The following is an 18,693-nucleotide window of genomic DNA, read 5'->3' on the forward strand; positions in this document are numbered from 1 at the left end:
GTTCTGGGAGTCCTTGATGACCAGTTCCTGTTCAGTCGTTAGAAAGTCCAAAGGGTTCTGGGAGTCCTTGATGACCAGTTCCTGTTCAGTCGTTAGAAGGTCCAAAGGGTTCTGGGAGTCCTCGATGACCAGTTCTAATCTGTTGAGCTGTTCAGTTCTTTGTGTTTGAGTCAGAGTTGAGAGGAATGCTACAGATGTTTGAAGTGATCGGTCCAGATGTCTCCATTCTGTATCACTGGGTCATCGTGTTTACTTTTATTTCGATTTTTACAATTTTCCCAGAATCTGTTTGTGTTTAAAGAATCCTCGATGATTGTTGGTTGTTTTTGTGTGTACTGAGCCTTCTTGGTTTGATTGTACGTTTGTATTGTTTGAGCATGTGGCAGTAAAGGAGGCGTACGTCTGCGTTGCTAGGATCTCTATGTTTTTGGTTCGATATGTTCCTAAGTTCTTTCCTTTTTTGTTGGCATTCTTCATCAAACCAGTTGATTTCTTTTTGTTTTTGGGGCTTGTTGCTGCATTTCTTCAGTTGGGATGTGTGAGCTGTTCTCATGAAGATGTGGTTCATTGTTCTGACTGCCAGGTCTATGTCTTCTTTATCGTGGTCATATGTGGTGTCCAGAGAGCTGTCTGAGAGTCTTTGAATGTGTTCGTTTCCAATAGCTTTCAGGAACTCTTGTGCGCTCTCTCTCTCTCTCTCTCTCTGTCTGTCTGTCTGTCTGTCTGTCTCTGTCTCTCTCTGTCTGGAGCCCATTTGTATTTTCTTTTAATGTTAAACAGGTTATTGGGTTCAGATTGTGGACTGCTAGTTTCTTTTCATGAACACAGTCATTTGGCTGTGATCCGATAGAGGTGTTAGAGGTTGGACTATAAATGAACTGAGAGAGAGCGGGTCCAGATCAGTTATCATGTAATCTACGGTACTCGTGCCAAGAGACGAGCAGAAGGTGGGTCTTCCCAAAGAGTCGCCTCTAAACCTACCGTTAACAATGTACAGACCGAGGCCTTGACAGAGTTGGAGCAGGTCTTTCCCATTCTTGTTTATCTGAGGGTCAGAATTATGGCGAGGGAGATTTGTGGTGTTGCGGGAAAGTTTTGTCCAAATATATGTTTGTTACCACTCTCTGAGTTTGAGTCTGGATGGGTTCCAGTGCGTGCGTTGAGGTCTCCACAGATCAACACTTTTCCTTGGGCCTGAAATCTGCAGATTTGGGTGAGGAGGTGTGGGAATGTTTCCTCGCTGTAGTAAGGAGAGTCACTCTGAGGATATATTGTACATAAAACAAATCATTTTCTGTACATGTGATGCTTTTGGATCGTTTAATCCAGATGTGGGAGGGCTCGGATTTTGATCGAGGGCAGAAGAATTTGTTTGTAATTTGGGGGACAGTGGATGTTGGAATCAGATCTACAGCAGGTCTCTTGGAGGATAATAATGTCTACATTTTGTGTGTTCTCTTTAAATTAATCTGTTCTATATTTCTGTCCAAACAGAGAAGAATGTATACCTTGGATGTTCCACATAGAGATGGAGAATGGTGTCATTGAGGTGGTCATAGTGAAGAATACAAATACATTTTAAAAATGAGATAAACGGGTGTGTGTGTGTGTGCGTGTTAAGTTAAGTCTTCTACGACCTGACTCATCAGTTTGGTGCATATAAGGCTAAGGAGGTGTGTGATCTCTCCCAGGTCGATGTTTGGTGGGGTCTTCAGTGCAGTGGCGTAGCTTTTCTGAGCTGGTTGCTGAAACGGGGGGCAGGGCTGATATCCTGGTGTGGGCCTTGAGTTTATTGGAGTGGTGCTGGCCTGTCTTGCTTGTATGGCTCTGGTTCTGGGTGGGTGGCTCTGAAGGTGAGGTAATAATGGTGGAGGGGGGTAGGGGCCTGATCCAAGGGGATATCTGCGATATTCTCTTGCAGGTGGTGATAGGGGTGGTCCAGTTATATGCTGGCTAGCTCGTCCGCGGCTAACAGAGGCTCCGCCCTGGCTTCATCCTAAGGCCACATCTTTAAGTGTCTTAGCAAAGACTTTTACAATGTCCTTACGGAGGTGAACGTGGTCATGGAGGCTGTGAATGCTGAGGGTGGGGTGATGTGCCAGGTGGACATTGGGCATGACAGCACTTCCTCTGGAGATCTCCGAATTGATCCTATGGATAGTGAGAGGGTGGAAATCGTGGAGACAGTTATTTTAGAGTTTGGGAAGCTCTGCGTAGCCTTTAGCGCCACTCTCGTCACAGATTCAGCTACTCTCTCTTGCTCTATACGAAGGTTGTTAGTTCCTGTGTGCACAATGATGTGGCTTGGTTCTCCCAGTTTGGCCTTTGTGAGAACATCAAGTGCATTATCTGTTCTTGGGCACCATATTTTTTTTACTTTTTGTCCGGGAAAGAGTTGTTCTTCATCTAAGAATTTTCCATTTGAGTCAATAAGAATGATTACTTCAGCATCAGTCGCTTCTGTGTCGGTTGTTATTTTGATTGTGGAAGGAGGAATATTGTCTGGCTGGTAGCTGGTAGCTGGTTGTGGCTCATGCTGGGGCGCTGGGCCATTGGTGAATGGTTTCAATGTGGGGTTTGGTGAGGTTTTACTGGATGATGGTTGCTGGAGCAGGAGGCTGCTGGTTGGAGGCCTTGGCTCAGTGAGTTGTGTGTTACTCGTGGCAGGTTGGGGTCGCTGCAGTGCTGTGGCTGTGAGGCTCTAGAGCTGCTCTTTCAGGCTCAGGGTGGTTTGATGTTTGAGGTGCAACTCCTCTTTTACTGCTGTTATTTATTTCTTTAGAATGTGCCTGTCCTCCTGTAGGACAGTCACTTCTCCTCTTAGTTGTTGTATTGGTGTTTTTAAACTGGCAGAGTTCATCCTTAATCTGCTGAAATGATTCACTGGATGGTGAGTGAGAACGTTTTTCTCTCATTTTCACTATCTCTACCTCCTGTAGAGATAGACTCTCTCTGAGAAGGGTCACTGTGCCCTGCAGATTGTCTTCAGGCGGCAGCTGCTACTCCTCTCTGAGAAGGGTCACTGCGCTCTGCAGCTTGTCTTCAGGCTGCAGCTCTGCTCCTCTCTGAGAAGGGTCATTGTGCCCTGCAGCTTGTCTTCAGGCTGCAGCTCTGCTCCTCTCTGAGAAGGGTCACTGTGCCCTGCAGTTCTCTTCAGGCTGCAGCAGTCTCTCTGAGACCTGGGTAACGCTGCTAGCTTTATCTTTGTGTTGTGTCTTTGTTAGTGCCTTAATAATAAGAATGTTTTCTTGGACTAAGGTCAGACCTCACACCCAGCCGCCGGAAGTTGATAGACGCCATCTTGTGCACAGAGCCTGAGCACACGATGGCGAAAAACCGAGAGGAGAAGAAGGAGAAAATAAGAGGTGAGTGGATTAAACAGATGCAGAGGTTTCATTAAGTGTATTTACACCTCTTATCTTACAGTTAATCACGAATCAGAAGTTATCTTATTTAACACAACAGCTATAATCTTGGAAGAAAGAAACTCACAAAAAAACTTTAAAATGTGCGACAAAAATAGTCTCAATCTATCTTTAAATAAAGGCTAACAGCTACAGTCTAACAGCTACAGTCTAACAGCTACAGTCCAACAGCTACAGTCTAAAAGCTAAAGTCTGAAAGCTAACGGCTATCGGCTAACAGCTACAGTTATTATTCCAGTTCGGCTCTGAGTTTGAGTTGTTGTGTTGGTGCTCTTTGCCATAGATATGGTTTTAAAGGTATGCTAACTAGCTTATTAGCATCGTCATTCACCGCGACGTAGCATTTTTCCCATTGAAATGAATGGGGTTCTTCAATTAGCTGCTAACGCTAAGCTAAGCGACGGTTTATCTCATTAGATAAATAGATATACTTTATTTAAATAATGATTTATCTTAAACTGGGAAATGAATGTGTCCCAGCAGAAGTGTTTTCAGGCATTACACGAGTTAAACATATTTAAAAGATGCAATAAGATAATAAAAATGAAGCATGAGCAGCAAGTATACACACAGGACACATATCACTAGAGTATCTAAAGAATACACAATATACAGAAAATACTGTATACATGGAGTACATTAAACAGTCTCACTAGCTAATGTTTGCTTTCTGTGTTAACTTAGTGATAGTTTCACACGGATAGCGTTATAACCGTGGTTCAAACATCCATTAATGTCACTTTCTATGTGAATAAAGTCATTTTAATGAAATAAAAGTGAACTAACTGTGAGCTGTAAGTTAGAATGTAAGTTGCTACACAGATTATGATGAATTATATCTAAATATTTGTATTATATTAATAATAATTTACACAGAAAACCAAGTTGTTATCGTAATGGTTAAAGTCATGTGCATGTAACCTTAATAACTATCTGACCTTTCTATCATGTTCTCCTCTGCTTAGCATCACATGGACCAAATGGATCCATTTGGACCATGTTTACGTCACAGCAGCATAGATGAGACAAGGCACTGCACGTGGTGTGATAAAACACTACATAGAAGCATCTAGAAATAGAACATATCATTGAATAAACTCTTTGAATTCCTCCTCTTCACTGCTGACAGTTTATGATGAATTATATCTAAATATTTGTATTATATTAATAATGAAGCAGCTCTGTGGTCTTCATCAGGACAGCTGATGAGCAGCATGGAGGAGAAGAAGGAGGCCCCTGGAGCTCAGGTCAGTGTGCACTTCATCACAAGATATTCCTAATTCCAGCGTTTCCGCCAGGCGGGCGTCTTGCCTTCATTTGACGCCCTTATTCAGCTCGGAACGCCATCTACTAGGGGTGTGACGCAGGGCTCGACATTAAGGACTGCCCGATGCCCGGTGAGTCTTCATTGCAGCCCATGCTCCGGGCGGGGCTGCAGGAACGCAGCGTTCAGTGCAATTTCAACGCGCCATAGAGCGACTAAGTCATTTCATTGGACGAGAGGCATACTATGAGAGCTGGTCACAGGGATGCGTTCAAATTTAACCAGTAATTTTAGGAACTGTCGAAATGGCAAACGCAGATAAAGTTGACCTCGAAAATCCTCCAGCATCATTGAAGTCTCCGCAGGGCTCAGCGCTAACTTTTAAAAGTGCTTGCCAGGCTGGCAACCAGGCATCAGCTTTTGGTTGCCAAAACTGAAAATACGGTTGCCATTTTTAAACGCCTTATATTTTAAATAATGAAGATACTAACTTTATACATCAACTTAATAATGAACATGTGACACAAAAGAGTGTTCAAATGCTTTACAATAAGCAATTAACACAATTATTTGAAACTTAAGTGGTAGCAAACTTGTCCACCCTCAATGGCTGGTATACTAAATACCAGTAGTGCAGCTGTGGTCATGTTCTTCGCAGATCCCCCAAAAATGAATTGAGCAAATCACTAGTTTCGTCATCCGTTGTCTCCCTTTCAAATTTGGGTTTTCCTGACCTCTGTGCTGACCCCCACCATAGAGCCGTGGGCCCTTCAGCATTGAAGTCTTGATTGGCCAGACTAATGCATCTCTAATGTTAAATAAATTAAAATCATTCACAGTTAAGAATTAGATATTAATTATTAATGCTGTAAATTACCTTTAATGTCTAACTATATTAAAATGTGCACGTGCAACTTAAGTATCAGGTTCCGACTGGTCACAACAATAATTAAATATCACTCTTAATACAACAAATAATTAACATTAATCTATTTTGGGGTTCACTTTTAGCTGTTTGCTGTCCTTATTTATTTATGTTAAAAACTGCCACTGATGGCAACCAAAGGCCAAGAAGTTTTTTTCTGAATGGTTGCCAGTGGCAACCGTTACTGCCGAGCCCTGCTCCGGTTTAGGAACATTTTGGTTTGGTCAACCGCCTCGGCTCCTCCTTTATCCCGCTTTACCAGGTGCAGCTCATCAGCACCTGAAACAACCTGAACACACACACACACACACACACACACACACACACACACACACACACACACACACACACACACACACACACACACACACACACACACACACACACACACACACACACACACACACACACACACACACACACACACACACACACACACACACACACACACACACACACACACACACACACACACACACACACACACGTGGTGTGGAGGGGTCGTCACAATCCCTTGAGCAACGGAATTTTTTGAAATACCTGGCAGCCTAGTAGTGAATGGGAAATGCACGCTCTTGGGTGCAAAGAATAAAATGACTTTATGAAACGACTCCAAAGACGACGTTTGTTCTGCAGGCGACAGGCGAGCGATGTCCTTCAACAGCAGCTTGCTTTTGACGATCAGCTCCAGCTCTTTGTAGGGTTTAGAACCTTTGGGGACACATATTTAATAATGAAGTGGTTAGAAGAATGTTGGGTTTTCTAAGTGCTCACAGTCACTTTTAATTGCGCCGGGGGCATTTTTAATTGGGCCAGGAGGAATAATAGTGGATTTAATCCCTATCATAATGCATATTGTTCACACTTTTCCGTTATGAGTGGAGGAGCGATGAATGAGCTGCAGATAAACTTCAATGCTAACAGTGAATTAGCCCCGAGCGAAAAATGCTAACCTATTACTGCACCGAAATCACTCCTAGTTCCCTTATTACTTATCCTAGCTCCACATCCAACACATTGTTTATGATCGTAAAGACACAGAATCTAACGGTGCCCACCTCTATAAGCAATAAAACTTAATACAACTGCAATTCCGTTATCTGCGTTATCTGCTGTGCTCCGTGCGCTTTGAAATCTAATCAAAAGTTGTTTACCTCAATTCTTTGGCGTTTCTGCATCGCCCGGCTCTTTCGTTCTTTCAGTGGTTTCTTGTGCTGAAATATGGAGGGGACGGCTCCGGGTTTCAGCCTCCATTGTACTATTAATGCTTCTGCACCAACAGCCTTGATGATAGCAGGATCAACGTCGTATGCATCACACGCGAAGTGGTCAGAACACAACTTGCTCCATTTTGTCGGTTGCCAGCCAACACGATTCACTAAAATAATCCATTTTTGGCGGATGATTTGGTCTTTGGGAAATGCATGGAAAACTCTCCCAGATCCCGCACCGTTCGTACAACAAAAAGCACAACAATAACCCATGTTAATTCCGTTTTCTTTTCGAAAAACATGTGACCGAGACTGCCGAGTCGGGATATTTGGTCCAGAGACTGTTTGGCAACAATGACGTCACGCGCGCGGAGGCTGCTGGGAATGTCATGTCAGAAATTCAGACGGCTTTGGGTCGAGTTTTGTATAAATAAAAAGGTTTTTTTCGGGTATATTATCTCGATTTAAATAAAATAAAAAATACAGGCAGTCTTGAAAACAACATTTCTATAAAAATGTTGCATATTTGGAAGCTTTGCATTTGATCTTTAAGCCAGGATGTAATATTCTCCAACACATCAGTGACCTTGGTAGCAGCCTCTTCTGCGGTTTTGCCATGAGTAAAAACAACTGCATCATCAGCATACATTAATACATCACATTCTCCACACACAGAAGGCAGATCATTTATGTACATACTTGTTACGTCCCCCTCTAGGGTAGAGGAAACCAACATACACCAGAATGGAATTGGTAATAATTATAAATGGGTTTATTTTAAATAGCAGAGGTAAACAAAATGGCAGGCATGCAGCCTGGAACAAACACATTTGTCACAGGTTGAATAATAACCAAACAAAGGGAGGACTCTAACAAAAGGAGTCTACTAGCATACAAGGAAATAAACACTATTGCACTAAATAAGAAACTAAACAAAACCTCACTTTAAAAGTGGTACAACTAACACACATAATCTATACAAAAACACAGCTAAACTAAAGGCAACAGTCACAAAATCATAAGCTACTCTAACCTCTAACTAAGCTACTCTACTAACACACAATATCACACGGAGATGGGCACACAAGTTCAGGTCTAAGGACCAAGTAGCGTCTGTCCCACATCAGAGCCTCCAGAGTGATGATTGTCCCCAGGCTTTGAAGTCATCTCCAGCAGGTGCGCGCCGGCTGTGCGCTGCGATTGGAGTGCGTCGGGCCCGGCGTGCTCCAATCACAACCCTCAGGGGGCGGACCAGGAGGTGGCAGCCAATGACGTCAGGGCAATTGCACTGCTCATTTACATACAACATAGATTAACACAATAAAGACAACCCGGAAGGCAGCAGCCGTAACAATACTAAACAGGATTGTGCCCAATACAGAGCCCTGTGGTACTCCAGTTGACAAACATAGTGCACTAGACTTATGGTTCTCAATTTGAACACATTGGGAGCGGGATGAAAGATACGAATTAAAGAGGTTGGTGAATTCTATAGAAACATTTAAGTTGAGTATTTTTTGCAATAAGATGTTGTGATTAACAGTGTCAAAAGCTTTCCGTAAGTCAAGGAACATGGCCTCCACAACCCCACCCCTGTCCATTGATGCCTTAAATTTCTCAGGGTACCAATACCTTGGATACTATGGGTAAGATACTGATGGGCCTATAGTTGGATGTCATGAGAGGATCCCCACCATAGTTATCAAGAACACAAAACAGTTCTTTAGCCCCTCTGTCCTGGGGGTTGTCAACATGGATGTTAAAATCACCAACAATGACTAGACGGTCAAAGTCAAAACACATTATAGACAGCAGTTCAGTAAAGTCATCAAAAGAAGCTGAGAGCACAGCTGAACTCCTGCAGCCCTGGGGGCCCTACATTGGTTGTGATGGCAGATGACAGGGTTTGGTCAAGTTGCTCTCTCCTGGTGAGGAAAGCGGCATACCAGTAAATCAGGTATGGATTTACTTCCATTTTGGCCATTCTTGACACCAAGATGTCTGCTTGTATTGTGTTGCTGCTGAGAAGTCTAGGAAGAGGGCTCTTGCATAGGTGTGACGTTTATCTAAATGTTTAGTGATGATGTGAACCAGAGCAGCAGCAGTACCACCCCCTTGCTTATAGGCACATTGGTATGGATCAAGTATGTCTTGTCCGTCACAATAGGTTTAGCTGAAGAGGTCATTCCTGTCACGGTTCTCATGGTGTCCCACACTTTTTTGGGGTCTTTGGCTTTAAAAGCATTTCCCAAAAGCTCTCTGTGTGTTTTGATTCCCTCAATTTGACTTTCAGTTCTCTCTGTCTGTTCAAGTGCTCCGTAGTCTTTGTTTCATGTCCTTAGTCACATATGATTTATTACTTTCTTTTCTGGTTCCCTTGAGTTTGGTCTTATCCACTGGTATCATATTCACAACATTATGATCAGAGTTCAGTATTGGTGTCTGTATTTAGACACATAGGCTCCTTTATCATTAACAAAGCATTTGTCCAGGATATTGTCTTTCCTGCTGTGATCCCTAACATACTGCTGGAACCCAGGTAACACAGTCTCCAGGCGACATTGCTTCATGTCCCGAGCACTATTGCCGGTGTATCGGTGGCTGAGTTGCAGCTCGTGAACACAGTGTCCTCTGCCGCTGGGAGGCACGTAAACAACAAACTCTAAAATACACCCGAATTCTCGAGGCAGATAAAAGGGTCTTGACGTCATGCCGAGAATTTCTACGTTGGGATTGCAGGTTTTACATTTTACTGAGTATGATCGGCACCACAGATCATTAATATACACACAAATACCGCCTCCTCTGGGTTTCCCCGAGTTCACATCCCTGTCTGCTCGAACAAGGGCGAGTCCGGGTACTTCAGAGAGAGATTCAGGCATCGTAGATTGGAGCCAACTTTCCGCGAAACATAATCAAGAGGCCTCGAGAAATTCATGACAGTACCTTGTGTGTGTCCTTAGTGTGTCCACGTTGTTGCTCAATGAGCGTAGGTTTGTGAGAATGATGGATGGAAGTGGTGGCCGGCTGAATCTCCGCCGTATTCTGAATGCCTCCCCTCCTTCCTCGTCTCTTTTTCCTGGTGTTTCTAAGCGGCTCCAGAGGGATTTCATCCAATAACGAAGAGCACAGATGGCTTGGTGTATTCGTAGGAGGCCGATCGCATTGTATCCCTAGCATAGCCTCGCGGCTGTAGCAGCGCAGAGGCCGGGGCTCCTCGCCATACCTGTTCGTGCTGTCACTCGTGTGTGTGTGTGTGTGTGTGTGTGTGTGTGTGTGTGTGTGTGTGTGTGTGTGTGTGTGTGTGTGTGTGTGTGTGTGTGTGTGTGGTGTGTGTGTGTGTGTGTGTGTGTGGTGTGTGTGTGTGTGTGTGTGTGTGTGTGTGTGTGTGTGTGTGTGTGTGTGTGTGTGTGTGTGTGTGTGTGTGTGTGTGTGTGTGTGTGTGTGTGTGTGTGTGTGTGTGTGTGTGTGTGTGTGTGTGTGTGTGTGTGTGTGTGTGGCGATACACTAATCTCACGATACGATACGATACACGATATTCAGCCAACGATACGATATATATCACGATATTCAGCCAACGATACGATTCGATACGATTCGATATAATTCGATACACTTATATCATTTTCTGAAAGATTTTAAAGGGACAGTGGGATTTTGGTGACATCTTGTGAGTGTTCCATTGACTTGGATTGAATTAATTCAACTGAAAACTGAAAGCATCCATTATACAATATATGGCTCTGACAGAGAGTCTCCAGCTTGCAAATGCTGGACAAAATGAATCAAAAGATGTGGTGAGAAAATTTTTTCATTTATTGAAACAGTGCAAACTCTAGCTGTAAAGTGCAGTATCACAATGGACAATGGAGAATGGTGCAGCAGGTGGCGGAACACGGGGGGATTTGAATGGGACTTGTTAGAAATTAAAATCAATGTTTTGATGGCATAAAGTACCATAAACATACCGTCAGTTTAAATGCTGTTTTATACTGAAAAACCAGAAGTTGTTGTGTACAACCAGTTGTTGAGCTTTTATTCTGAAAATCCTTCATCTCGGTTAGCATTTAGCATGTGGCTAATATACAATTTCCTATAGAGGTGAATTTAGTAGCGATATGACACGGAGTGTTGCACACCGAAACCTACTGATTTCAACACTACAACTATAGACGTCGAGATATTAGTATTGCTGAATATTAAATGAAGGTACAGTTTATTTGAATACGTTTGTTTACAGACGTGGGTAGCATGAGACAACATTCGGAACTACCGGAAATGATACCAGCCGTGAGGTATTTTTGGAGTATTGATTACAGCGTTTAAAATGTATTAAATGAAAAGTGATGAAAGAGATAAGGAGGAGAAAATGCGTGTTTATTTATATATTGAATGTGCAATGTCTGAATCCTCTGTAATGCGCAACAACGAACATTGGAGACGTGGAGGGCCGATCCCCAGCAGCGCCATCCGGCCCACAGGGAGGATTCAGCAGAGGATATTTAACAGCTGGAAAGGTGGAGCTCGCTCTCTTCCCTTCGCTCACGAGAGCCAGAACACAGCTGTTTTTATGACTGAACCATCTTCTGCTTGTAACATTACCGCGCTTTTTATTAATTAAAGTATACATTTGAACATTCTCAGAGACTCAATTAGTCTCCTTTTTAAAGCTTCTCTCCTGGACGCGAGTATAACGAACACAGTTATCAGACTTAATGTATCGATACCCGCGGCTGAAATATCGAGTGTGTGTGTGTGTGTGTGTGTGTGTGTGTGTGTGTGTGTGTGTGTGTGTGTGTGTGTGTGTGTGTGTGTGTGTGTGTGTGTGTGTGTGTGTGTGTGTGTGTGTGTGTGTGTGTGTGTGTGTGTGTGTGTGTGTGTGTGTGTGTGTGTGTGTGTGTGTGTGTGTGTGTGTGTGTGTGTGTGTGTGTGTGTGTGTGTGTGTGTTTTAATGAAGGTAAACGAAGTGAAGGCACAGCTCTTTGCAGCTGGTGCTGCTCTTCTCAGATTCTGCTGAGTTGCATGTTACTGCCTCCTGGTGCTGCAGAGATCTCATGAAGTGAAGGAGGGTTTCTTCTATGAAGCAGCAGATACTGTGAGAGTCAGACATGAATACATAGGTCAAGGCAGACTGGTTCACAGACTCTCCTGTTTTGCCGATCCGGTGCTTGAACAAATAACTCTACACCCCTGGCCGAAATGTCCCTAAAATGAAGTCCGAGTTTGAAATATATCTCAAATAATGCATGTATTTCCCCACATAAACATAACAGTCTGCAATGAAACGGCTGTCTCCTGGGCGCTCCACTTCCTACTTTCTCCTTTCTCTCTCTTTTTTTTCTTTCATTGCCCTGTCGGGGCTTCGTACGATACAAATGCAAATATTTGATTTTAAAAAGTAAAGTCCTTTCGATTCATCTTTCTCAAGCCTAAGTCTCAGGTCATGAATACCAAGTCAAAGTCAAATCGAGTCTTTTATCAATGTTAGTCAAGCAAGTCTCAAGTCCAAAAATAGGCAAGTCAAGTCATGGGACTCGAGTCAAGTCATGTGACTCGAGTCCCCCACCTCTGGTATATACTTTGGTTAGAATATTGCTGTATTACTGTATCAAATATAATAAACACAAACAGTTGATAAGTAGTATTTTGTTAACTCAAGGTTTATATTAAAGGGGACCTATCATGCAAAATGCACTTTCGTACGTCTTGTATACATGAATATGTGTCCCCGGTGTTCCAGGGAACTCACCAAGTGTCAGAAAACACAACCCTCTCTATTTTCCTCCTTACCCAAATCTCTAAAAAAGGGGCTGCAACGGATCTGATACAGACTGATCCAGATTTGAACAGTTTGTTGTTACCGTTTGAACTAATGTAGCAACGGCAGGAACTGCTTCGATAGGGTTTTTTGAGGTGCTTTTTGATTACAGATTTGAAAACATCGTTGCTTGCTTTAAAAGTAGCACAATTCATTATGTCAAACCTTGGGAAGTATCTAGATATCCCTGCCCTAATGCCAAAGGAACTGCACACTGAATATGTGTTGCCGTTTGATGTCTATGTCTGGACCGCTGTCTAAAAAGGAGGGTTTCTGCCCCGTTACTTCTCTTCTTTCTTCTATAAGAATAAAACACGGTGGACGGAGATCTCTTTTTCTCCCCCTCTTCTCCCCGCTGCAGCCCAGCAGCTGATCTCAGAGCATGCTCCTCTCTCCTGCAGGGCGGCGTGGCCAGCTGCAGGGGGCGTGGTCAGCTGCTGCTCACAGAATCAGCCCCCTGCAAAAACAGCGCTGGAAAGAGCAAATAGAGCGAAATGAGGCGTGTCTAAAATACAGGATCTTTTTGGTATTTTGAAAAATATACTATATTTATATACTTAATATGGGTATGGCCCTACAATATATTGTTCAAATATAGCATGATAGGTCCACTTTAAGTGAGTTTTTATTTTGTTAACTTGTGTATTTATGCTTTTTAGATTGACTTTCTCTCTTTCTCTGTCCTTCTGTTCTAGAAACTGAAAGGAAGAGAGAGACGTCATAGCTGTCAGCAATGTGACAAATCCTTTACAGCATCTGGAACTTTAAAGAGCCACCTGCTTATTCACACAGGAGAAAAACCGTACAGCTGTGAAGACTGTGGGAAAACTTTCACTCAATCAGGTGCTCTCAAAACACATCAACGTATTCACACAGGAGAAAAACCTTATAGCTGTGAAGAGTGTGGGACAACTTTCACTACATCAGGTGCTCTAGAATCACATCAACGTATTCACACTGGAGAAAAACCTTACAGCTGTGAAGAGTGTGGGAAAACTTTCACTACATCAAGTCAACTCAAAACACATCAACGTATTCATACTGGAGAAAAACCTTACAAATGTGAAGAGTGTGGGACAACTTTCACTACATCAGGTGATCTCCAAATACATCACCGCATTCATACTGGAGAAAAACCTTACAGATGTGAACAGTGTGGGACAACTTTCACTACAGCAGGTGCTCTCAAAAGACATCACCGTATTCACACTGGAGAAAAACCTTACAGATGTGAAGAGTGTGGGACAACTTTCACTACATCAGGTGCTCTCAAAAGACATCACCGTATTCACACTGGAGAAAAACCTTACAGCTGTGAAGAGTGTGGGAAAACGTTCAGAAGTTCAGATCATCTCAAGTCACATCACCGTATTCACACTGGAGAAAAACCGTACTGGTGTGAAGAGTGTGGGAAAACGTTCACTACATCAGGTGGTCTCAAATCACATCTTCGTGTTCACTCAGGAGAAAAACCATAGTGGGTTTCAGAGTGTAGGAGCCGCAATTAAGCATATTTTGTTTTTTCACAGTTTACACTAAACAATTCCCATCTATTGGCCTTGTGTTGGGTAATCCTTTTTTCCATTACAGCGCCCATCCCAACAGCGCCATCTGTTGACGTAACGTCAGAATTGACAGGCATAATGTTCACTGTTCCTTTAAGTTTCGTTTTCTGGCTTTCAGTCTGCCGACAGCTGTTTCAACCAGCTGACATTATTACAGCATTAAATCCAAGCCATTGTCTGATGCAGCTTATAATTCCAATATACGATCCAGTTTGAATGCTGCTCATACCCGGCCGCTTTCCCAGCCTTGGCTCTCGGCCTCTCCTTTCACCGTCTTGATGAGCGCAGGTGGTGACAATCTCCAGCTGATTGTGGCATGTTGTCCAGCTGATCCGGGATGACGGTGTCGGTTGTGAAGTAATCCAATTGTTTGTCCGGTGAAAACGATCCTTAATCCAATGCGATATGTTTCTTATTGTCCAGTTTCACTCAGAGTACGATTCTATGTTCCAGTGTCCTATATCTTTTTGCCATTACTTCACAGGAGGGTTTAGAGTGATCCTGACGCAGACACAAGCATATGAAGTTCCGGTCTTTTGCTGCAGTTTTAGAAAGATGTTTTATTGCTTTACATACCAAGGTTTAAGTACACGGTGTCAATAGTTGTAGTGTGAGCATCTGCTGGGGCTGGGCTGGCCGTCTGGTAGAATCGATATGCTCTAACTCCTGTGTCCTCTTCCTCTCCTGTCGCCTATGACCCCTTTTATACACCCCGCCACCAAGTGTTCTAAAATAATATTGCACTATTCATATAAATAAGGTAAACTGAGACACCAACGACACCCATAAAATGGCTCCTACAAAGAGTGTGGGAAAACCTTTTCTTAAAGTATTCACCTTAAAGTCCATGAGCGAGTTTCACTGTTCACATGCTTCATGTATCTGGAACATATTTACGATGTTTTCAGTTTGATTCTATTCTCTTGTTGAAATGATCAGACTACCACAAATAAAATGGCCTTAGAAACAGACTTGTCACGCTGCATATTTGTTGTGTTTTGCAGCATATTATAAACATGTCATTCCCTTATCTTCAAATACCCAGGTTGTGTAGTGATGTATTTGAGGTGTTCTGTCCACATCGCAGACCTGAAGTCGTGCAGTCAATGGATGCGAAGTGTACAGGACCTTGGTCTCTGAGACTCCAAAAAGCCTTTCTCGCCTACCTGTCCACTTTGCAGACCTGAGATCCTGCAGTCATTTCTCAAAGATGGTGTGGCATACAGGGAGGTGCAATCTCCTGATGGTATAGACTGTATTATAGTGGACATCTGCAACCCAAGAAAACAAGATAACATCAGGATAATCAATTTATACAACCCATGTCCAAATCTAACCACTGATATATTTAAAGAAGTAGCAGAACATAAACATAGGGAGGAGGTTTGGTGTGGTGATTTCAATGCACACAACCGTCTATGGGGCAGCAACCATACAGACAGTAACGGAAACATAGTGGAGGAAATGCTGGAGGAAAGAACACTAGCATGCCTTAATGATGGACATGGCACAAGAGTAGATGTTCACAGGGGAACGTCTCATGCCTGGATCTGACGTTAGTGTCAAACTGATACGGCTGCTGCCTTCCTCGTCCTCTTAACTGTGGACAGGATGATAGGTCAGCTCTGGATGTGGAATTAGTGAGAGTGAGTAATGACGTGGGAAAAACATTGAAAATGAAAGAGATAATGGCAATAGTGTACTTTGCCATTGCAAAGGCGTATGACTCTGTGTGGAGGAGGGGCTACTGATCACATGGAGGAGGGGCTACTGATCACATGGAGGAGAATGTTCTATTGGGTAAGGGCCTTTTGAACAGACGGGACATTTAGAGGAAAGGTTGGAGCAGATGTTTCCAGTTATTTAGAAATAGAAAACGGTATCCCCCGAGGGAGTGCGGTCAGTCCAATATTATTAACATCATGATTAATGACATGTTGACATGCTGAGACTCATGCATCCAATGGGCTCTCCACGCAGAGGATGGGGCTCTGTGGATGAGGGGAAGACGTGCCCCATACGTGATGGAGAAGCTCGAGCGACTAAAGAAGTGGTCATATAACTGGATTCAAAATGTCAGAGAGCAAGTCATGCTCCATGGTATTTACAAACAAACGCAAGATTGATGGCCAACAGCTAACACTATATGATCGTCCAATGACAAAGTTGAATGAGTTCAAATACCTAGGACTGTGGTTTGATAGCAAATACACATGGGAAATGCATATTAATCAAGTGGAAACACAATGCTAAAAGTATTAAATGTATTGCGAGCTGTAGCTGGATGCAGCTGGGGCGCAGACAAACAAGCATTAGTAGACATGTACAGATCCATGATGAGGTCCACAACAGACTGTGGTTGTATAGCGTATGGAGCAGCAGCAAAACATCACTTACAAACTGATAGACTGCAATATAAAGCCTTGAGGTGTGTATTGGAGCGATAAGTCAACTATTAGCTTATCGCGACAGGCCTCTGCACACAATGAAACAGTGGAAACAAACATGTGCTTGGCTTTCATTAGTGAATGAAACTGAGAGCCCTTTATAGTCTGTGTCCAATATTGTGTATTTGTATATATTGTATATTGTTAGAAATTAAAATCAATGTTTTGATGGCATAAAGCACCTTAAACATACCGTCAGTTTAAATGCTGTTTTATACTGAAAAACCAGAAGTTCTTGTGCACAACCAGTTGTTAAGCTTCTAATCTGAAAATCCTTCATCTCCAGTTAGCATGAGGCTAATATACCATTTACTATAGAGGTGAATTTAGCAGCGATATGATGTTGCACAGCGAAACCTACTGATTTCAACACTAGAACTATAGACGTCGAGATATTGTCGAGATGTGGGTAGCATGTGACAACATTCGGAACGACCGGAAACCAAACTGCTGTGAAGTATTTCCTGTATTTTTAGGAGTATTGATTACAGCGTTTAGAATGTGTTAAATGAAAAGTCATGAAAGAGTTAAGGAGGAGAAAAGGTGTGTTTAGATATATATTGAATGTACAATGTCTGTATCCTCTGATATGCGTAACAACGGACATTGAAACGTGGAGAGCCGGCCCGCTGGGAGGAGCCAGCAGAGGATATATAAACAGCGCGACCTGAGGGATACGGCCTCTTTCACCGCTGACCAGAGCCAGAGACACAGCTGTATTTCTGTCGGACAATATCCTGTTTGTAACATTACCACGCTTTTTATTAATTAAAGTACCAATTTGAAACAATCTCAGAGACTCCATTTAGTCTCCTTTTTTAAGCTTCTCTCCTGGACGCGAGAATAATCAACACAGATAACAATATCCTATATATATGCTAATGTCATTTAGTGCGCATATGTGTAATTAAATATCAAAATCTCACTCCAGCCAGGGACCCACAGCTAGCAACCCTGGTTAGCTTCAGAGCTAGCAGTCTGTGTTGTAAACAAAGACAGGACGAGCTGGAAATGAAACAAACAATACTTAGAAACTGGTTAAAAGTTTCTGATGGAAGGAAACGACCTCTTCTCTCTTTGAATGTGGTTTATACCTTTCAGGTAACAGCAACAGCTAAAGCCTGACAATGAACCGTTTGGCTTAGCTACATATCAGAGATACATATCGTTCCTGTAATACTCTTTGTTTGTCTGGATTATATCTCTCATTTGCATTCACAGTAATATATGTATATATGATACTCTACATAGAAACTACTCCGTGTATGTCACAGTTCACACTTCACCCTTTCTAAACACTGAATGAAATAGGTTTTTGATACTTATACATTCAAATAAACGACCCGTTTAAACTTTTAACGAGGTTTATACATTTCAGATAACAGCAACAGTTAACGGTACAAAAATAAACAGTTTTTCATGGTTGGAAAGTGAATAAAGTCCCAGACGCCCCTTGATCACATGATGGTTATTAAGTCACCTCAATATATTTCTGTTTCCTTTCTGCTGATTCTCTGTCATTAAGGTGAGAGTTATCACGATGCGGGGAGAAACGGGACCAGTTCAAACAGGGAGACCTGGTGTTCGCCAAGACGAAGACACACACACTGGCCTGCCAGGACACACGCACACGAACACGAACACATACGAACGAACACACACACAGACACACACATGCGCGCACGAACACACACATGCGTGCACGAACACACACACATGTGCGCACGAACACACACACACACACACACACACACACACACGAACGAACGAACACGCACACACACACACACACACGCACGAACACACACGAACGAACACGCACACACACACGCACACACAAACGCACACACAAACGCACACGAACACACACGAACGAACACGCACACACACACACACACGCACACACACACGCGAACACGCACACACAAACGCACACACAAACACGCACACGCACACACACACACACACACACACGAACGAACGAACACACACACACACAGACACACACACATGTGCGCACGAACACACACGCGTGCAC

The 18,693-nt window shown here is 43.0% G+C and overlaps 1 protein-coding gene across 1 annotated transcript in view; it reads left to right on the plus strand.

Annotated features, from left to right (window-relative positions):
* LOC117441960 (uncharacterized) overlaps positions 1-17,418 on the plus strand; it is a 605,495-nt gene extending 588,077 nt beyond the window's left edge. The window contains 1 exon segment of the mRNA XM_071202313.1: positions 13,368-17,418. Within this exon segment, the coding sequence (XP_071058414.1) occupies positions 13,368-14,121 (754 nt within the window). The 3' untranslated portion in view covers positions 14,122-17,418.
* The last annotated feature ends 1,275 nt before the right edge of the window (positions 17,419-18,693 follow it).

This window comes from Pseudochaenichthys georgianus, unplaced genomic scaffold (genome assembly GCF_902827115.2).
Source record: "Pseudochaenichthys georgianus unplaced genomic scaffold, fPseGeo1.2 scaffold_223_arrow_ctg1, whole genome shotgun sequence".
Taxonomy (NCBI): Eukaryota; Metazoa; Chordata; class Actinopteri; order Perciformes; family Channichthyidae; genus Pseudochaenichthys; species Pseudochaenichthys georgianus.